General features: G+C 37.0%; 1 protein-coding gene across 6 annotated transcripts in view; it reads left to right on the forward strand.

The window, feature by feature from the left end:
- The window catches only part of LOC106880055 (F-actin-uncapping protein LRRC16A), a 507,909-nt gene that overhangs the window by 466,104 nt on the left and 20,693 nt on the right, over nt 1-21,112 (forward strand). For all 6 annotated transcript variants that reach the window (XM_052969341.1, XM_052969359.1, XM_052969344.1 and 3 more), the window contains 4 exons: nt 5,245-5,369; nt 7,013-7,143; nt 15,143-15,716; nt 17,506-17,862. In XM_052969341.1, the coding sequence (XP_052825301.1) occupies nt 5,245-5,369; nt 7,013-7,143; nt 15,143-15,716; nt 17,506-17,862 (1,187 nt within the window). The remainder of the gene's footprint in view (nt 1-5,244; nt 5,370-7,012; nt 7,144-15,142; nt 15,717-17,505; nt 17,863-21,112) is intronic.

Raw genomic sequence — 21,112 nt, forward strand, 5'->3', positions numbered from 1 at the left:
CATATGTATGTATATATATGTATATATATATATATGTATATATATATATATATATATATATATGTATATATATATATATGTGTGTGTGTGTTTGTGTGTCTGTGTTTGTCCCCACAACATCGCTTGACAACCGATGCTGGTGTGTTTACTTTCCCGTAACTTAGCAGTTCAGCAAAAGAGACCGATAGAATAAGTTCTAGGCTTACAAAGAATAAGTCCTGGTGTCGATTTGTTCGACTAAAGGCGGTGCTCCAGCATAGCCACAGTCAAATGACTGAAACAAGTAAAAGAGTAAAGAGTATATATATAATCCAAATAAAAAGAAGATAAACAAATTATTTTAACACATCATTAATGATTCAATATACTTGTTTTTGTGCCAACTCTGCTTGCAATGCCAGTTTATGCAAAAATTCGAAGTGAAAATTTATGTAATGTTTGCAGTTTTAGACATTACATAAATTTTCACTTTGAAATTTTGCTTAAACTGGCGTTGCAAGCAGAGTTGGTACAAAACAATTGTAACAAATCATTTAAGACGCGTTAAAGAATTTCTCTGTTTTCTTGTTATTTTAATTATAATTTACTCTTCGGGAAACCCACATTAAAGTGTAAGCATTGTCTAAAGCAGGATTTTCTACACTTGATAAATTCCAGCATTAATCTTGAACCTGACAGTGTTGATAGCCCAGTCTTCAAGTTGAGTGCTTCTTTGGATATACCTTACCTTTATACTATACTAGGACCTAAGATTATATATGTGTGTGTGTTTGTGTGTATGTATCTGTGTTTGTCCCCTACCACTGTTTGACAACTGGTGTTATCCCTCGTAACTTAGTAGTTGAGCAAGAGTAACCAAAAGAATAAGTACCAGGCTTTAAAAAAATAAGTACTGGAGTCAATTCATTCAAATTCTTCAAAGCAGTGCCTAGTATAGCCGTAGTTTAATGACTGAAACTCATTCCCAAATTTTGTGTTTCTCAAAATCAAAGTCAACAGTATCATATACAGTATAAAAAGCAATACTGATAAGCTATCTCCTTGAAAGATTCCACATTTGATTTTGACAAAGCCTAAGCGCTGATCCCCAATTTGAGTTCAGTGACCCATCCATTCACACTTTGTCTCAGTAGATTCACAATATCATGTGGAGTTCTGAATTCCTGAAGTAGTCCTTAATGTACAAACGAGAAACCAAACGGTATGCTTTGCAATTGTCTATTCATACTATCCCTAAATTGGTTTTGCACTTTTTGTAGTCTTCCAACACTGTCAATAGTTGATCTGATTCCTCTGCATCCATGTTTTTTCCCTTTTTGCTCTTCCAGTAAGATGTTATCTTGTCCATGAACTTGAACACTTCATCTGCCAGTATTCCAGTTATCAGCTTCCACATGATGGGCAGACAGGCTATTGGCCTGAAGTTGTCAACAGCATTTTCCCTTGATACTTCTTTCTGGCACAATTTTGTTGCTCCTTTGGTGACCAGCCTGAGATTTTTCTATCAAAGGTCAACGGACTCCCTATTCAAGCTGTACAAAATGTTCACATGATATCCAGATGGCATTTTGTCTAATTATTATTATTAATATTACTGAGTGTGAAGAGCAACACATGCCATCAGAATGATACTGGGGTACAAATATATGAAGCCCAATATGCCCATTATGATTATCTGTCTGAAAAGGGTACACCAAGCACATGCCATATGCATGCGACACAGTGACCTCATATCAAGATAAACGGTGCAACCCTGCAAGTGGCACCTAGTTAGAATTTTCCTCTGGTTGAGTAGTCAACCCCACTACTAATCATCATCATTATTATTCGACATTTGAATTGTTATTGCATCACCTGCTACACTTTCGGTTTGCAGTAATGTGTGTTCTTGTTTTTGTTGATGTTGGGGGAGTACAGACTCTTCTCAATACTGTATTGTATCAGTTTGTTCTGTTATGAGATTTGATTGCTGTCTCTTCTTGTATTGGTGTTTGTATTGTTTGTTGTGTGTGTAATGTGCTTTGTGTTCTTCTATTGTGTATCTAACCTGTAGAGTATATGTTGTGGAAGTTGTTTATTTTATTGAATATTTACTTTATAGAGTGTGTTTTATATTTGTGGATTATTTTATTGTGTAAGATATTGGCTGATCCTAGCAGCACATTTTTTGGAGAGTGTGTAGTGTTGTGGATCTAGGTATGGCTTCTATGTTTTTGTTCATCATATCCAATACTTAAATTATTACTGGTATTGTTGTTACCTTCATGATCCTCATCTTGTATATTTCAGTTTCAAGATCTTTATACATCAACAATTTCTCCACTTCTTTTGGGGTAATATTTTGGTTGGAAGAGACTGCAATATCTATCAGAAAGCAGATGTTTCTTTGTCAGTTTCAAATGGTATATCTCAGGTGATTGTGGCCTGGTTGTTGTCATGTACTTTGTTTGTCACATGTTTATACCATTTCTTGTTAGTTTTTATACTGTAGTGTTGACATGTTGTCCAGTGGATATAACTACTTACTCAGTCATGTCTATATATATATTCACATTTGGACAGCCAGAGATGATGTGGTCAACTGTTGCATTGTGTTGGTAGTACATTCTGCATTTGGTGTTAGGGCCTGTTTTCATTATTTTGCTTTTATAGTTGTTTGTTGTTTGACATTGGTCTTGTGCAGTAAGACTCAGTCCTTCCATTTCTGCTTTTAGTCCAGAGCTTTTGAACCATTGCTGACTTACACATCTGTCAAGCCTTGCAAAGTATTGGCCATGGAGTGATTTTTGTCTCTATTTCTTCTCTAGTATGATTTGTAGTTCTGCTTTTATGTTTTTTTCTTTTTTGTCTCTTTGATAAGTTCTGTCATGTTGTCGTCTGAGGTCAGTATTTCAATGTAGTTTATTTGCTTTTATTTTATCACCTTGCTGTGTACAGAGAAACACGTTTTCTGTTTTTTGTGTTGCTTCATTATATATAGTAGTTGTCCACATTTTGTTTCTCAGTATTTTCTAGTTCGACTGTTGTTATTTTATAGCAGCTCTCTATTTGTGTCAGGCTGCAACCTCCTTCTGAGTGGAGTAGATATATCATGTTTATGTCTGCTTTGGCATAATGACTTCAGTATGCTGTTAATTGTTTCCTGGTTTTTCTACCTCAGTTTCTTAATTCACTGATCTTCCACTTTATTATGTAGAAGCTGCTATTATGACTGGTATGGCTACCATGTTTATTATTATTAGTAGCAGCAGTAGTAGTAGTTGTGAAGCAGTATCATTAGCATGCCAGGCAAAATGCTTAGCAGTATTTCATCCATCTTTACATTCTGAGTTCAAAATTCCACCAAGGTCAACCTGGCTTTCATCCTTAAATACCATTAGAGTACTGAAGCTGATGTAATTGACTTCCCCATTCTCTCAAAATTCCTGGCATTGCACCAAAATTAGAAAGTATTATTATTTTCACAGGGTGTTCACACTACGTTTGATGATGTTATATGCCTCCTTTTTCCAGGAACAGCTTGATGCAGTGATGATTTTGATGCAGTTAGACATGTTTTTATTGTTATAACACATAAATATAGTAATGCCTCGATATACAAGTTAATTTGTTCCTGGAGAGTCAAGAGTTGTTTGCTTTGAAAAATCTTTTTATCACCATAAATTTCTCAGTAACACGCAGAAGCATTTGTTATGGTAGTAGAAACATTTGCACTTCATTCAAAATTTGAACCTTGTGCTTGAAATTTCAGCTCACCATACAAAAGTGAGCTGAAAAATAAAGCTCATAAGCTTGGGGTCTCAAATGGGTCCTTATAAAGTGAGATATTACTGTATGTGTTTAAATATTAGCATTAATCAATGGAGCTGCCCTCAGCAGTGAGCACACACTCCAGGAGATCTGAAGGCCATGCACATGTTGCAAACAAAGTCCTTCCTCATGCTGGTCCACATGTGATCAACATTACTGTAGTGAACCTTGCAGGCCTTGCCCTCGACATGCATCCACACACTGTAGTTTAGGGAGCTGAGGTGAGTTGACTGCAGCAGTCAAAAGTCCTTTGACCAGAAGTTTATGTTCAACCCCAACCACTCTTGCATGGCCTTAGGCACAATCCTGTTGAAAAATACAGTCCACCTTCTTCATGATCTTTCTTACCCAGGGCAGGACTTTCGTGGCCAAAATGTCCCTGTAGTTAGCTACAGTGAGCCTGTAACCAGCCACAAACAACACTGATGGCATCTTCTTGACATTTGAAGTCACAACAATGAGCATCATTGGATGCTTGGTCATTGTCATGTAGTGGACCTCAGAGATGTCCCGGCCAAAGCTGACCATACAGTCGTTCTACTTATTGATGACCAGATTGACTGTGAAGGCTTTTTTTTTTATCAGAAAAACTGACTATTCGATTGCCATGACACTTCAAGTTGTTGAGAAGACAACAACAGTACTCTCGACATTGTTCTCATATATGGTTGGTGAGCAGAGTCCTTTCTACACACCTCAAGTGCTTGCAGCCTTCATCTTTGACAGTCCTGGATACTGTGGCCACCAAGAGTGCAGTCATTTTGAACTTTGGATCACTTTCGAAGGCCTTTCTCACTGCCAAACAGTTGACCACTTGAGGTCTGTCACTTTGTGGTCAATCTTTGAGATCTTTCCTATTCTCGGGCCTCTCCGCAACTCTGTGGACAGTCAACCAGCCACTTGGTGAAGTTGGATTTGTTGCCCATGCACAGGTGATCAGAGATCTTGATTCTTTTCGCTTCCATCTTGATACACCTGCACACAATGGAAAAGATATTTTAATGACATGTGCTGGAAAAGTAAAATTTTATGTTTGAGAGCACTTTTTCTGTCACACACATTAATTTCTCGAAAAGAGCCTGGAGAAATGGAAATAATTTCCAGAATCAAGAATTCTCCAAAGTTGACATGTCATTAAGGAAAAGGACAGGCTTATTGTCTGAAGATAAGAGAGCTCTTATGTTGCATACTATAGAACATGCTGCTCTGGGACATATTGTCATTGGAGTATTGCTAACTGTACTGAAACCAAATCATGTACTTAATGTGACCCTGAAAAAATGAGACATTAAAAGGATTTAAAAAAAAAAATTCTGTTCTTAATTCTATCAACTCTTCTTTTGTTTTAATACTATGTTATCTTTAATAAAACATAGTTTCAGCAATAGAATCAACATTTATGTGATTATATGTGTTGTTTTATCTTTTCATCAGAATTTCTAATCCCTTTTCGAAGAAACACAAACCTGACAATCCAAAACACAAGTTGGTTGAAGGTGACATAGTAAAAGATATTAAAGATGACCCAAAAGTATCTACAGGATTTCATGAAATTACAGGTTTGTTGTAGAATATTATTATCTCTTACTCTGTTTGTTCTTGTTAATGTTGTTTATCTTTTAAGCATCTCTTAACCACACAATTCAAATAAATATTTTTTGAAGTTTCTCAATGTGGTATAGTGCCATCTGCCTTGAATTCACATTGCATATACTGACATATTTATGAGTATTAAGATTTATCCTAAATGTTTGCAGATAAGCTAAAAGCTAACAGAATTTTAAATTACTGGCAGTTTCTCTTGATAACAGCTTTCAGTTGGTATAATGCAACAGTTTGGGATGATAACAGAAAAATTTATTAATAATTGCAATGCAGAACCAGCATCTCTATAAAAACATTCTCCAAAGGAAATGGAGCAAGTATATAAGTATATGATGTACCTACAGAGCATTTATTGCTATGTGAGCAGTCCTAGCCAAAGAACACACTATATATTTTTCTCCTACAAATAACAGACAATTTTTCATCAAGTATTATTTTAGAAAAGGGTAAAATACATTAAATATTTCCATCCTAGATGCACTACATCAGAAAAAAAAAGGACTGCTAGGATTACTTTAATCATAGCTCAATCAGGGTTAACCTGAGTAGCAGGAGACCCCCAATGGAAATCATGTATGACAAAATTTAAGCACTTCAAAAATATGAACACAAATCTGAGAAAGTTATAAAGTAAAAATGTGACAATGCCATAGCTAAAATGTCTGATCTTACTAATAGGAAGACATTGGCCATCTGATCAAGAACATATGATTGAGAGAGTCTAATGACACACACACACGCACATTTACATAGAAACAGGATACATATAACAAAAATCTTAGCAGTGCATTACATTCATGTAGTGAACTAAACTTTCAACTAATCATGCCATTATCTTATGTACTAAGATACAGTTTGAAAATAATTGAAACAAATGCAGAGAGAAAGGGAGAGAGGGGATGAAAGAATGTGATAACTAAAGACAGTGTCACAAACTTTTCTATGTATTCATATACTCTTCTTACATGCCCCCCCCCCTGTTCTGTATCACTTTCATCTTCCCAATTTTCTATTTTTTACTTTTTCTCTTGCATGTTTACCTCCAATCTTACTCAATCTCTCACTACTTAGAACCTTCTCTCTCTCCTATCTATCTATTTGTCATTACTTTCTCTCCCATTTTGATTCCAAGCTAGCTTTATCTCTTTCTCTTTTCATTCCTACTCCCTAGTGTTTCAGTATAAACAGCACCACCACCATTTACTACTATCATCTCTTTATTTTCTCCTTTTTCTTTGATATTCTGTTTCTCTTTTTTTTCTACCATGTTTTCTTTCTCTATCTCTTCACTGATTCTACTATCTCCACCTTCCTCTTTTTCTTGCTATCACTCACACCCTAACTATTTTCTCTAACTTTTACTCTCTCTTTGTAGTATACTTCTCTCTCTCTCTCTCTCAACAACAATACTGCCACCACTACCATAGCTACTAACTGTTTCTTACTTTAAATGAGTTTCCTTAGTGTAACACAAAAGATAATTAACATATAGATCACAAAACTTACTATTTTTTAAAACTTTAATTTAATAAAGTAGAAATCCTTCTATCGATAAATCTGATTAAAATTTTTTAATGACTTTTCTTTTGCTTTACAGAGACCACAGAAACACCTCATGAAACTTGTGAAAAACTCAAAAGGAGTCCTGTTGTGCGAAAAATAAATGTAAATATGTTGGCTGAAATGAAGAAAAAGCAAGATATGCACTCATCTCAAAAAGATTTGACTGTAAGTTGTTAAAGAGTTTTTGTTGATAAGAAGCTCAGTCAATTATGGTTAAAAAGATAAGTTAGCTATAGATGCCTCCCCAGCATAGGATCAATGATTTTCGGTCAGAATAAGAATTAGAGTATTAGGAACACCCTTCAAAAATCTCATCATTGTAGATCTTCCAATAACTTCCCCCAAACAATATGTGTCTGGAAAAAGAACTGATGTACAAAGCCAGCATCATGGAACAACAAAAATTTATGTTGGAATTATGCAAAACACCTCCAAAGAGAGATATACATAGCACTTGGCTTCATTCAGAGATAAGAACAAAGGGCACACAACATCTTTATCTAATATGATATGGGCTCTTAAAGAAAGGAGCATAGACAACCCCTGTATAAATATAGTGGACAGGGCAGCAAATGCAATCTCTGTATCACAGAAAAATTAAATATAACATCAGCAGTGAATATTTTAAGTATTAGGGAAGAAACTGTCTCTCCTTGCATGCACAAGCAATAATTCATTCTTCAAAATTTCAACTATGACCCTTTACTCACTTTGCTACTTATCCAACCGGGGTACCTTTTTTATATCAATTATATGCACATTATGCATTACAAACATGAACTCATCTAGATTTTCTAACTTACACAGGTACATGTGCATAGTACATATTCATGACATCACATAGTTCACAGAAATATATGAATATGAACTTATAAAATACATGTATAAAAATGCAACCATGGTCAAACATTCTCAACAAAGTCTGTCCACAATACATGATTTTACATTGCTCCTGGCAACTGCTCCTCACTAAGATTTGTATTGTCTGAGAGTTGATCAATGAATGTTTGAGCAGGTCTCCCTCTGCTACTCCTCCCATGAGTTGATTCCCACTACAGTAACTTGTGTATAACTTCTTGCCTACTTCTCCAGCTATGTCCTGCAAATCATAATGATCTTTGAGCAATTGCAGTTGGCAAGTTTCCATATAAACTTTCATTTTTAATAGGTTCTAGTTTGTTTTGTACAACCCTAAGCATTCTAGTGTATGCACCATCTAGTTTCTTCTCCAGTGCTTATGGCAGGATCTGTCTACCTGATCCACACAACAGCACTGACTCAACAAGTGTTTTGAGAATGATATCTTGATTTTTCTTGGTAGATTTGACTTCCATATCTTTTCCATTTTGTTCACTGCAGCAGTCAATATTCTTTTTTGATGTACTCATTCACCTGCCCAAATATAGAAAATCATCGAATCAGTTTAGTATTCCACCATCCAGTAGGACAAGATTTCTATCTTCTTGGTTTAGTAGCATGTACACTGTCTTGGTAACATTTATGCATATACCATTTTTCCTGACAGAGAACTTGATTTTATGAAGAAGTTCTTGAATTTGATCAATGGTGTTTCATAAAAGAGCTATGTCATCAGCAGCATCTGTATCACATATGACAGTTGGTGGGTTTTGCTTGCTTCTCCTTTGTGTCACTGTAAAACTGAGATCTTGTTCATTAACAGTGGCTTCCCTTGTGGCATAGTCCAGAGTGGTATCACCTTGAAAGACACTTGCCAGGATTTTAAAAAACTTGGTATCACCATCAGGAGATGGTATGCAGGTATTTTATAAATACCCCAACTGTGACAACTGTGCTCTTACATAATTATTGGTCGTCTTTTGGGGTATTTATAAAATACCTGCATACCTGTTCATCCATCCTTGCCAGGGATACGATAAAAGGGAGTCAACTTTCATAAATCCATTTATTTCCTATGTAGTTCAATCTGGCAGACAATGACAAACTGTTGTATTGGCAGGAGGACATTGTGGCTATGCAGATGATCATCTGTTTTGACAACAGACAGGTGCGCTAACTCTAATTAGCAGAGAACAACAAGTTTACATGAGTTGCACTTCCTGTTCAAATTAGTAGCTGGAAAACAAACCATGACAAGACATCCACACAATTCATCATACTGCATTACTCATCACATGTGTCAACAAGGAGCATGTCCACCGGTGGAAAACCAAGTCAGGGTCCAAAAATTGGTCACTGGATCCCTACTGAAATGCAACAAATTTATAAATATAACTTCTTTCAAAAATAGGACCCTAAATAACACTAGGAGAATAAATGAAGTTACAGCGCTCTGTGAACAATACATGTAGATAAAATTATAACATTTTTTATGAACTTACAAATCCATGAACCAAGTCTGGTGTCAAAAACCTGTGAAATGTTTTAAATGGTAATATGCACATGCTCGAGCATCAAATTAACACAGTGGGGGTGGGGTGGGGGTGCATGAGTGTTCTCACCTGAAATATATAAGGAATTAATTAGTCTAAATCTAATACAATTTCTTGTAAATATCCAGAGCAAGGGAAATAGCAATTAAGATTCTTATGGGTTATTGTCCAAATATAAAGATGAAGTGAAAGAAAAACAAACAGTGTGTTAGGTTGATGCTCAGGAAAAATGGAAGAAGTTTTTAACATTTTGAGTCGACACTCTTCTACAGAAAAGATAAATTAGAAGAGAAAATGGAGAGAAGAAAAATGTGCCTGAGTCAAACAGTCAAACCATACTGAAATAACTGGAAGAGGAAATAGTTGGCTTGCAGTATGGGTTGCATGGGAGACAGCAGTGATCTAGCAAATGTGTGCATATATGAAGCTAATATGTGTATGGGTGCATGCATGTGTGTGTGTATGAAGATGTGTGCATGTGTATGTGTGAGCATGGAAGCAGATGTGTGTATGAGATAATGTGTGTTTATGCATGTATGTTCTGTTTGGATGAAAATGGTGTGCACAGTGTTTGATAATAAACAGTCTAAAGTAGGTGTATTGGGGTAGAGAATGTGGTATCAGGAGAAAGGAAAAGAGATGTGTGTACAAATGTGTGTGGAAGGGTGTTTAAATGAAGTGGGCAGTGAATTAAGGCCATAAGAGACTGAAGTGTGGAAAGACAAAATTAATTCTTGCTCCAGACAGACAAGTGTTCAGGTGGCGTCTATGTGTCTCGTCTGAATACAAACACATGTTGCAAGGAAGCAAGAAATGACCAGTCAAGTGGAAATGGTGTGAGACTGAAGTGTCATTCCCAAGTCTGATGTCCCAAAGATGTTCAGCAGAACAGTCAGCTAATGCTGTCTGTTTTATCCTGTATAAAGACTACTAGAGAGAAGAGGTTAGGTGTGGAGGTGTGGACAAAAACAAAGAGGAAGCCAGTTTGAGTGCTGGGAAGTTACAAAGAAGTAGTTCACATAAGTTGCAGAGGCATAACTACAGATTTCTGCACCACTGACTTTGGATGATCATAACTTTTAGAAAAATGGATATTTTTTAATGAAATTTTCTACGAATATGTGTTATATCATGTAGATTCCAAATTTTGCAGGAAAGTGTTTTAGCGGGGAGTGATATGGGGAATTTCGGAAAATTCACTGGCGTCCACTTCAATTTGTCTTAACTTTCAAGAAAATGGATATTTTTTTAATGAAATTCTCTATAAATATACCTCGGACTATGTAGATTCTGAGAACATAGGAATTTTGGGGATTATTTTTGAGGTCCATTCTCTACTCGGGGATGTTTCGGAAGAAGTTGTCCATATTTGTTTCATTTTCTCCGTTTTGTGTGTTTGTGCACCTGTAGATTTCTACTGAAGCAACAAACGGGCAATGAAAGCAAATGAAGCCCTCACCAGAAAACTCATTATGCTAAAAAATAACAGCTACAGGTCTGGTACACAGAAATATGTTACAAAGACAACTTATCTGTTGCATACAATCTTTTTCCCCCACAGGTTTTGTATATTCGAAATCTACATGATATGACACATTTTTAGACAATTTCATTTAAAAATATCTTTCTTAAGGTTATGATCAAAGTCGGGGTAGGGCAGAAATCTGTAGTTATGCCATTGCAGGCATGTTTGAAAGAAGAAAAGGGTGGGTCAGAGAAGATGGTGGGAGGTGGAGTGGTTGGATAGAAGTTGGCAGAAAGAACATCAAATTATGCATTCGAGGGGTAGGGTGGAGGATCATAGGAAGGTGAGTAAAGGTAGGGCAGGTGCAGGGAGAAAATACAGATGCAAAAAGAGAGAGAGTATGGAAGTGTGGTCGACAGACTGGGTACAAGCAAAGGTTGTTTGGATAATGGTGATGGAGTATCCCTATTGTGGCAAGCCTTGAGTTGGGACTGTCACAAAGTCCTTGTCATGATTGCGGAGCTGATGAAGATGGAGGAACTAAGAGTAGGGGATGAACAATTTGGTGTAGGTAGGGTTAGAGAAGTTGAGGCAGGAGTAGGAGTCTGTGAGCTTATAGTGGATTGAGGTAGTAAGAGAGGAGTGTTTGGTGGCAACAAAAATATCTGACTCACTGATCTGTGTATTTATTTTGAAATCCTGTACAGTCTCATGTAATCTCAAATATTTTCATCCAAAATAAAGGTAAGTACCAACATTCCAAGTGGCTCACTTGACCAGTTACAGAGATATCTTCCATATGAAACTATTGGCTGCTTTGTAATCCACAAATAAAGAATATATGTTATAAATATATATTCTTTGCTCGAATACAGTGTAAAGAGAGGGATTGCTCAGTGCCTAAAGCATCGAACAAAGAATATAAGCAGCATTCGTGATACACACCACAAAGAAATGATCAAGCTCAATAACAATCTATTACTCCAAAAACATACTATCCACTCCAACTATCATGAGAAAAGAAGATGAAACCAATAAACTGTCCACAGTCTGTCTATCCTATGTGAAAGGCCTCTCTGAAAAGATACAAAAGACATGTGTCCCATATGACATCAGGACAGTACTTAAGAGCAATACAACACTTCGCAAATATCTCCTTTGAGTAAAACCACCAATAGAAGAGAATATGACCAAGAACTGCGTGTACTCCATCCCATGCAGCTGTGGTAGGTTATACAAAAGCGAAACATGCCACTCCCTCAAAATAAGAGTACATGAACATTGCAAAGCTGTGACACGAGGAGATATTGATAAATCAGGTATAGCTAATCATGTATGGAAAAATGGAGACCACCTTCCCCTGTGAGATGAAGTTAAAATAATAGAGAACACCACTGGAAAATATGAAAGCTAAAAGAAGCAGCACATATGCTAGGACACAACAACCTCTTAAGCAGACCAAGAGCAGATATGAGTAGCATATGGGAACCAGTATTAAGGAAGGATAGGAAAACATTAGATTTATAAGCCCTAAAATTCACTCCATAATTGCCCATGGGCATATGGCATAGTGGTTAAGAGCGTGGGCTACTAACCGCAAGATTCCAAGTTCAATTCCAAGCAGTGACCTGAATAATAATAATAATAATAACAACAGCGAAAAATAAGAATGAAAACCCAGGTTCGAAATTTTCCCAAGACACCTGATGAAGGGTATATCAGCTGAAACGTGTTAACAACAAACAAGATAAGGACAAATATCTGTCAAATTTATATAATTCCTCATCTCTTAAATATAGAACTGTACTGGAGCAGTTGTTGGTGGTATCACTGTTGTCCATAACCAGCAGTGGTCCACTTTACCACCTTGACACAAGTTTAGCTGACACTCCATTGACGCCAAGTAGTCTAGACCCAAGATACACTGATCCTCCATCTCCACCACATAGATAAGAAGCACATACTCTTGTCCTGCAACTTCAGTCAGGATATTAACCAGCCCTCTCAGCTCAGTACAGTGTCTGATAACACCACACAACTGCTGTAATGACACTGGCAGGTCTCCATGCTATAACATGGGTCTCACAAAAGTCTGCTCCAAGGCTGAATTAGTCACAAGGGAACACTTCTGGCTATTAATCCTTCCATCCATTTGTACACACTCAATCACAGGCATTTTACGTCATCTCGGAGATTGGGCTTCTTTGGAATATTTGGCTGGCTGTTGCCCCTTAACACCAGCCACTCCTAGTTTTCAGACTTTTCTCTTTTATCTTCCATTACCCTTTCCTTCCTTCTTGCTTGGCAGTTGTAGTTCATATGTCCTTTGTCACCACATATCCAGCACTCCTCCTTAAAAGTAGACTTTGCCCTATTGTTCTGCTTTCACTCTCTCCAGGTTATAACAATCTTGCTGTTTGTGTCCTGGTTTTCTATAGTGCCAGCAACTTACACTGATTATCACTTCTTTCTTCTCACAAGACCCATAACTATCCTTAAGCCTTCCTGCTTCACAGATTTTCCCCCTTTTTGCATGGAATCCAGAACTGTAGCCCACCTAGAAATTCCTAGTGCTAGACCTGACTTACAACTCAAATTCCAGAGCTCTAGCCAGTGCCTCTTGCATAGTAGTTGGCTGTGACTGCTTCACTTGCACTTTGAAATTCACACTGTCCAGAGTGTTGATGAACTGCTCTTTCAGGAGAAGAACCAAGAGGTCAAGGGTTGGTGTAGGGTAGGCTTTATGCACTGTGCTCTCCAGGTACTGGGCAAGCTGTTGTAGGGGCTCCCCTCTAGCTCTTACATGGGTATGAAAGCATGCCCTGTGCATTTCATGCTGGTACATATTGCCATATTTTCTCTGCAGTACTTCTACTAAGGTTGAATAACAACTCCTGTCCTTTACTGACAATTGGCTCAGCACCTCTAGTGCAGGACCCTTCAAACTAGTGGCAAGCTGAACTGCTCTTTGCCTCTCATCCCACTCATTCTAGTCAGCCAGCAATTCAAACTGGACTTGGTAGACCTCCCAAGACACTTTGCCATTGAATTCCTGTGGTTTCTTCCTAATGGGGATTCCAATGTCACCTTGCACTTCACGGGATCTGGGTTTAAACACTAGAACATCATGATGTGGATCAGTATCAACAACTACTCCTCGCTCAGCAACCTTAGACTCGGTAGCACAAAGCTTTTCCACAGACTCCATTCTCTTGCCAAACTCATCTATTTGTTGCTTGCACCATATAACATCACCACTTACTTCGCATAATTCCTCCTTAAACTGTTGATGATCCTCTTGCAACTGCTGTTGAACCTTCTCCATTCTTCCCATAAATGTTTCCAGCTGAACTTTAAGATGTGTGTGTTTTCTGCTCTTCTTTGAGCTCATGTAAATTGTCATTTTCCTCCTTTCACAATTGTAGCTAGAGATAACTCTTCCGCCCTTGTCTGATTCCTTGTATGTATTCCTTCCAGGCCCATAGCAAATAATCAGCTCACTGCAGCAATGAATATCCCGCTTCTCACATCGACTTTCATCATGTCACTAGTCGCACATCATCTTCCAGCACGAAGTCGCCACATGGGCAATAGTAGTCTTTATATTTCACTCACACCATAAAAGTGCACCAAAATCATACCGCCTGTGATTTAAACAGTCACATGACCACAAAGAATTATTTTTTGCCTTTGCTTGCAAAACCAAAGATCGGTGTTCTAATTCACATCGTACAAATGAGAAATTATCTGAATATAATTTTTTTCATTTGTAACTATATATATATATATATACATGCACACATACATTCTGACTTAAATTTATGCAGAAGATCTTGGCATTTTTGCGTTCTCGTAATGAAATAATTATTTTATATACTTAGATACATTTCAAACAAATGCAGGGGGAGATGGACACAGAGAGAGTTAGAGAATGAGATAACTACAGATGCACTGACATGAAAACATTGCTGTTTTGATACTCTTTCTTCTTCTTCATTATCTTCACTTTCACCCTGTTTCTTTTACCTGTATCTCCCCCTATCTCTCTTTGTTGCTTCCTCCCCATCTCTCTCCCTCTGTTCTTTTCCATATTTAAGTTATTTCCCTTAATATATGCAAAAGGTAGTTATGTTTATACACAAACACACACACACACCCAGTATTTTTAATGTTTTGTACAACTGCTCTCATAATAAAGTCCAGTATTATGAAAAATTTTGTGGATTTAATTATTTTGTTCTCCATGTATGCTACACCTTTTTATGTGATTTTTGTTCTTTCATTCCAGTTGTCTACTTCCAAAAGCACTGACCATGATAATTCTCAGAAAGCTGGTCTTGAGAATCCTGATGTAAATGTTTGTTTGCGCAGTGACTTATCATGTAAAAATTTAAATTCAAAACCTTTTGCAACACCACAGCAGAAAATTGTTATGGACACACAGATTACTTGTGAAAATGCTAGTTGTAAAGAAAATAAATCCCCTTTGCAGTCTCCAAATAGCAGAGCCTTACCAGGACTTAACAACATAAAATCTCTACCAAAACCAACAGAGACCAACACAATTAATGAAGCTTCAAAGAAATCTCTGGAGAAGGATGCTGTTGGATTAAAAGAAACTATTGCTTCAGCTGAAATTTCATTGCACGAGGAAGTTACACCTATTTATACAAAGAATACAGTTGTTACTGAAATCAGAAATAAAAATAGTTGCATAAAAGATTGCCTAAATGAGAAAACTTTGGGCCAGAATCTTTATAAAGCTGATAACAAAGCTGGAAATTTGCATCAAGATTCACTAGGATCCAAAACAGCTACTTCAGAAGAACCAAATATGAAACCAAAGCCAGCTCCTCGAACAAGTCAGTTTAAATATTCTAATATCTCTTTCTGTAAATGATAGAAACTTTACTGATTCCATTTTGAAATATAACTAGAATGTAAACAGAATATACAACATTTTCTTCTTACTTCTTTGATACTTACAGTTTAATATTTCATTCATTGATCTGGAATTTTTTAGTGCAAATATGCAAGTTGATTGAACTCTACTCAAGTGATTAAAATGTTGTCAGTGTTGTATTTCATCACCAATGCAGTGTCATGTCCGAGTCCAAAATTCTGGACTCTTATAGCTAGAAGTTGGCACCATGTTCCAGTTCACTGTTTTGTATCATTTGTGGTACTGAGTTCAAATACTTGCAATAAACTTTATCCAGTAACATGCATACACATACACTCTATCTCTTTCATGTATCAGGTCAGCCCATAAGTTCTGTCCGATTTTACCTTTTTTTAAATTGAATGAAATTTAATAGTATTTTAGAATGTCTAATGGAATTTTAAAAATTATGTTTATGCATTTGTGTACATTTAAACTAATTAAATATTATTTTACAGAATAATAGAATTAAAATTTCTTTGATTAAAACCTTTTCTAACATGGAAGTATCCAAAGAGCATTTGAGGCACATATTGCTTTATGAGTACAAAAAAAGAAACTCTGTAGCCGAAGTGACTTGAAACATACATTCAGTTTATGGGAAAGAATGCTTGAATGAAAGAACTTGCAGAAGATGGTTTGCAAAATTCAGAAGTGGAGATTTCAGCCTTGAAGATGAAAATTGAACAGGACGTCCAGTTGAGTTTGATGATAAGCTCCTTGAGGCATTACTTGAAGAAAATCATGCATTATCAGTTGAAGAATTGGCAATAAAGCTTAGTTCAAACTATACAACTTGGAAAATGGATGCCTCATGAATTTTCCGAAAGCAGATGCAAATGCAGAGTTGACATCTGCTCTTCTCTCCAGTCTTGTGACTGGTGACGAAAAATGGATCTTCTATTGAAATGTTAAACAGTGGCTTGGTAAAAGTGAAAAAACTCAACCATAACAAAGAAGGGAACGTCATGGGAAAAAGGTTCTTCTCTCTATCTAGTGGGATTGCAAAGGAGTAATTCACTTTGAATTGTTACCACCTAATGCAACGATCAATGCTCAAGTCTACTGTCAGCAATTAGAGCGTTTGAACCAAGCTTTAAAGAAAAAAAGACCTGCTTTAGTGAATCGAAAAGGAGTAATGTTTCATCAGGACAATGCACGAATCCACACTGCAAAGATCACATCACAGAAGATCGAAGAGCTTGGTTGGGAAAAAATTCCTCATCCACCTTATTCTCCCAACCGTGCTCCTTCAGACTACCATTTGTTTTGTAGTTTACAGAATCATTTGGGGGACATAACTTTTGCAAGCCAGGTGGCGGTCGAAACTGACATTTCAGAGTTCTTCGCTTTGAAACCAAAAGAGTTTTACATTGATGGGATTAAAAAGCTTGTAAATAGATGGAAGGAAGTCATAGATAATCAGGGAAAGTACACTGATGATTAAATTTCAATTAAATATCACATTTGATCACTTGTTTTCTTTATTCAAAATTCAGACAGAACTTATGGGATGACCTGATATACGAAGCTCACACTTTTGGGAGATTGGGGGAATGTCTCTAAGTAAAAAAATCCAAGAATTCAAACAGAACTGTCTCTTTTAACATTCTTTTCCTTTCATTTTTTTTAATGTAAAATTATAATATTTCTGTTGCCAATTTTTTAAAAGAGTTACAAATTTTTACTCTGATTAATTTATTTCACAGGTTTTACTTCAACAAAGCCAGCTATTAAATCTAAACCACCTCCGCCTGTAGCACCAAAGCCATCAGTTCCTTCACGACCAAGTTTAAAAAGAACTACAGTTCACAGGAATTCTGTAGAGTCCCTAAAAGAAGTGTCAACCAAAGAGAACAGCTATAACAATGATAATGTTGTGGTTTACGACTCTGCTACATTAAGACTTTCAGTCCAAGAAAAAGTCTCCAAAATTAGTAATATCAGCCAATTAATGGAAAAATCTGTGATTGAAGATAATACAGATTGCAATGATTGTGATGCTTTCAGCAATAAAAAAAGATCTTCTTTCCCATGTGATACTCAAATCTCTAAGGAGCTTAAAGGTATCTATCTTTTAAATATCAAATCTTTAGGAAACATATTTTCTTAAATACTTTTATATATAAAAGGCTAAAATACTTTGTATACATTTGTGGCGCATAAAAAACACCTTTTGAGCATTGGACCTCACAGAGGCAATGACAAATGACCAAGACCTTTGGCAATATGCTGTGCTTGAATAGAAGACCCATCAAGCCAAGTGGAATTATAGTTGTGACAGATACTGATGTCATGTAACTGGTACCCATGCCAGTGGTACATAAAAGCACCCATTACACTCTCAGAGTAGTTGGCATTAGGAAAGTCATCCAGCCATAGAATCCATGCCGTTTCAGACTGGAGTCTAGTGAAGCCCCTCAGCTTACCAGCCCTGGTCAAACCATCCAACCCATGCCTGCATGTACAAAGGATATTAAACGATGATGATTTCTACAATTTAAATAATTTGAAACAGAAATTAAAACTTTTTTTTCCTAGATCTTCAGACAGCAAGTTATATTGTCATCATTATTACCACTGGTACCACCATTTTTATGTTTGTTTTCTATGCTAGCATGGGTTGGACAAGTTATGACCCAGATTAGTTCTTATTTGAAGTTATTCCCTTTCTAGATTGAAAGAGTCCCCTCTTTCTCAAAACATTCCATTTTTGACATGGTTTGTGTAACTGGATGTCTTTCTAAACATCAAATACTTTACAGATTTATCTTTTTTCTTTTATTTGTTTCAGTCATTAAACCATGACCATGCTGGGGCCTGCCTTGAAGGGTTTAGTCAAATGAAATCAACCCCAGTAGTTATTTTTATAAGCCTGGTACAATTGGTTACTTTTGCTGAACCAGTAAGTTATTGGGGCTTAAGCAAACCATCACCAGCTTTCAAGTGGTAATGGGGGACAAGCATATGTAAGTGCGTGTGTGTATGCATATATGTGTGTGCATGTATTTATATATGTATATGTAGAAGCATATTTGTATATATACAAGCAAAAAAAACTTTTACTTATTTCAGCCATGTGAGAGCACCACCGTGGTCTTTTTTATTTCCTCAGTCTGGGGTGTTTTACATCACCACTCCTAGATGTGCTTTGTCCCAGCTGTTGGCCCATTTGTGTATAAGGGAGTTTGATTCCACTGCCCTCATTTGCACCTCATGTCGGGCTGTTGGTTCATCTGGTATTGGGGAGAGGAGGATGTCTAGTTCCTTTTTGAAGACATCTACTTCCACCTTATGCAGATTTCTTAATTTTTGTGGCAGGGTATTGAAAAGCTGTGGGCCTTTGAACCCAATAGTCTACTATTGCAGTACCTGGTCCTGAATTTAGATGGAGTGGATGGTACCTTTGGTACAATACAATACCAGTCAATTCTGGCATTTGTTTAACACTCAATGCCAAAGTTAGGTACTAGCCCCTCTGGAATTTTCCATAGAATTATTGCATATCTCTCACGCCTTCGCTCCAGGGCGTAAAGTTGTAGTTTTCTCAGCCTGTCCCTGTAGCTCATCCACTGCACTGTTTCAATCTTTTTAGTGTAGTGGCGTTGGACTGCTTCAAGCTTCACTGTTAGTTTGGCATTATGTGGTAACCATAACTGGGAGCAGTATTCCAGGTGGCTGAGAACAAAGGTTCTCCACAGGGTCAACATAGTTTCTTGGTCTTTTCTCTTAAAAGACCTCAGTATCCATCTTACCAGTTGTCTGCACTTTGCTACTGTCTTGGTAATGTGCATATAAAATGATGTCATTGCACATACTGATCCCCAAGTCTTTCAATGCTTGTGACTCTGAGATTATAGTGCCTTCGGGTTCTGTATATGCAGGCTGTGGTGCATTCATGAGTTAATAGTACAGTGCTTGAAACTTTCCAGCATTAAACTGCATGTTGTTTATTTCAGCCCACTTGTATATCGAATTCAGCTTGTAAGCTTGTGACATCATCTTGATTTTTTATTGCTTGTGATAATTTTGTATCATTGGGATAGCTAGTGACAGTGGGCATGTCTAAGAGGGCTATTATGAACAGCAATGGCCCCATGGGGGACGCCATTTAGGATTTGAGTTTCCTCAGAAAGGGCACCATTGGCTGCGACTACCTGCCTGACTTCTATCTTCAAGGAATTCATGCAGCCAGTCTCCCAGTTTACCAGCAATGCCAAGGTCTCATAGCTTATGATATATCATGCTGTGATCTACCTTTTCAAAGTCAAGGTATATTATGCTGACATCTGAATGGTCAAGCAGCTGTTTCAAAACCCAGTCATAGTGCTGTAGGAGTTGTGTGAGGCAGCTTCTGCCAGGACAAAAGTCATGCTGTGTGTTGTTCAGCGGGTATTTTCTTTTATAAACATTATCAACTTCTTTCTGATGATTTGCTCCATGACTTCACTGATATGTGAAGTCAGAGAGATTGGCCTGTAATTTTTAGCCTCTGCTCTGCTTCCACCTTTGTGGATAAGGCATGTAATGCCTTCTTTCTACTTACATGACCTGCTTACATGACTTCAGGAGAATAGCTGGGAAGCCATCAGGATCAGTTGCTGAGCATTAGCTCATTTCATCTATGGCCACTGTTATATCTGTCTCCTCAATGTTGATGTAATCAATGGTTGGCACCTCCTTTTTTTAGAGCTGCAATATTAAAGAATTCAATCGAGTTTTTTTATCTGCATGTGTCCAAAGGGGGAAGTGAAGACACTTTTAAATTGTTCACTGAGTATCTCACTTATCTTTCTTGGGTCCACGGTCAGTGAGTCATTCCCTTGATCTTATTTTATATTGTATTGTGGCTGTTTCTTTTGCAAATTTATAGAAAGATTTGGAATTTGTTTTTATGATTTCCACAGCTCTGTTCTCTCTCACTCTGCTCTTTTCCTTTTTTGAGTGAGTTTGATCTTGTTTTCGATTTCTAGGAGTGTCCGTATTAAGATAGACTTTTCCCCATCCTTCAGTTGCCCATTCAGCTGCTTTGAGACCTTTGACCTGCATCTCATAAGGATTTTTTTGTCCCTGGGAATCTTGTTTGTCAGTATGCTGGCCTTTCTTTCTGGGATATATTTAGTGCACATAGCTTGCACTGTTGACATAAACTGGCAGAGTTTCTAATATATATGTACATATATACAGTGATACCTCGCAGTACGAGTTTAATTTGTTCCATGACAGAGCTCGTTTGATGGTTTGCTCGTTTTACAAATCAGTTTTCACCATTGAAAGTAATTAGAATATAATTAATCTGTTCCAGCCCCCCCCCCC

The sequence above is a fragment of the Octopus bimaculoides genome, chromosome 1 (genome assembly GCF_001194135.2).
Source record: "Octopus bimaculoides isolate UCB-OBI-ISO-001 chromosome 1, ASM119413v2, whole genome shotgun sequence".
NCBI lineage: Eukaryota > Metazoa > Mollusca > Cephalopoda > Octopoda > Octopodidae > Octopus > Octopus bimaculoides.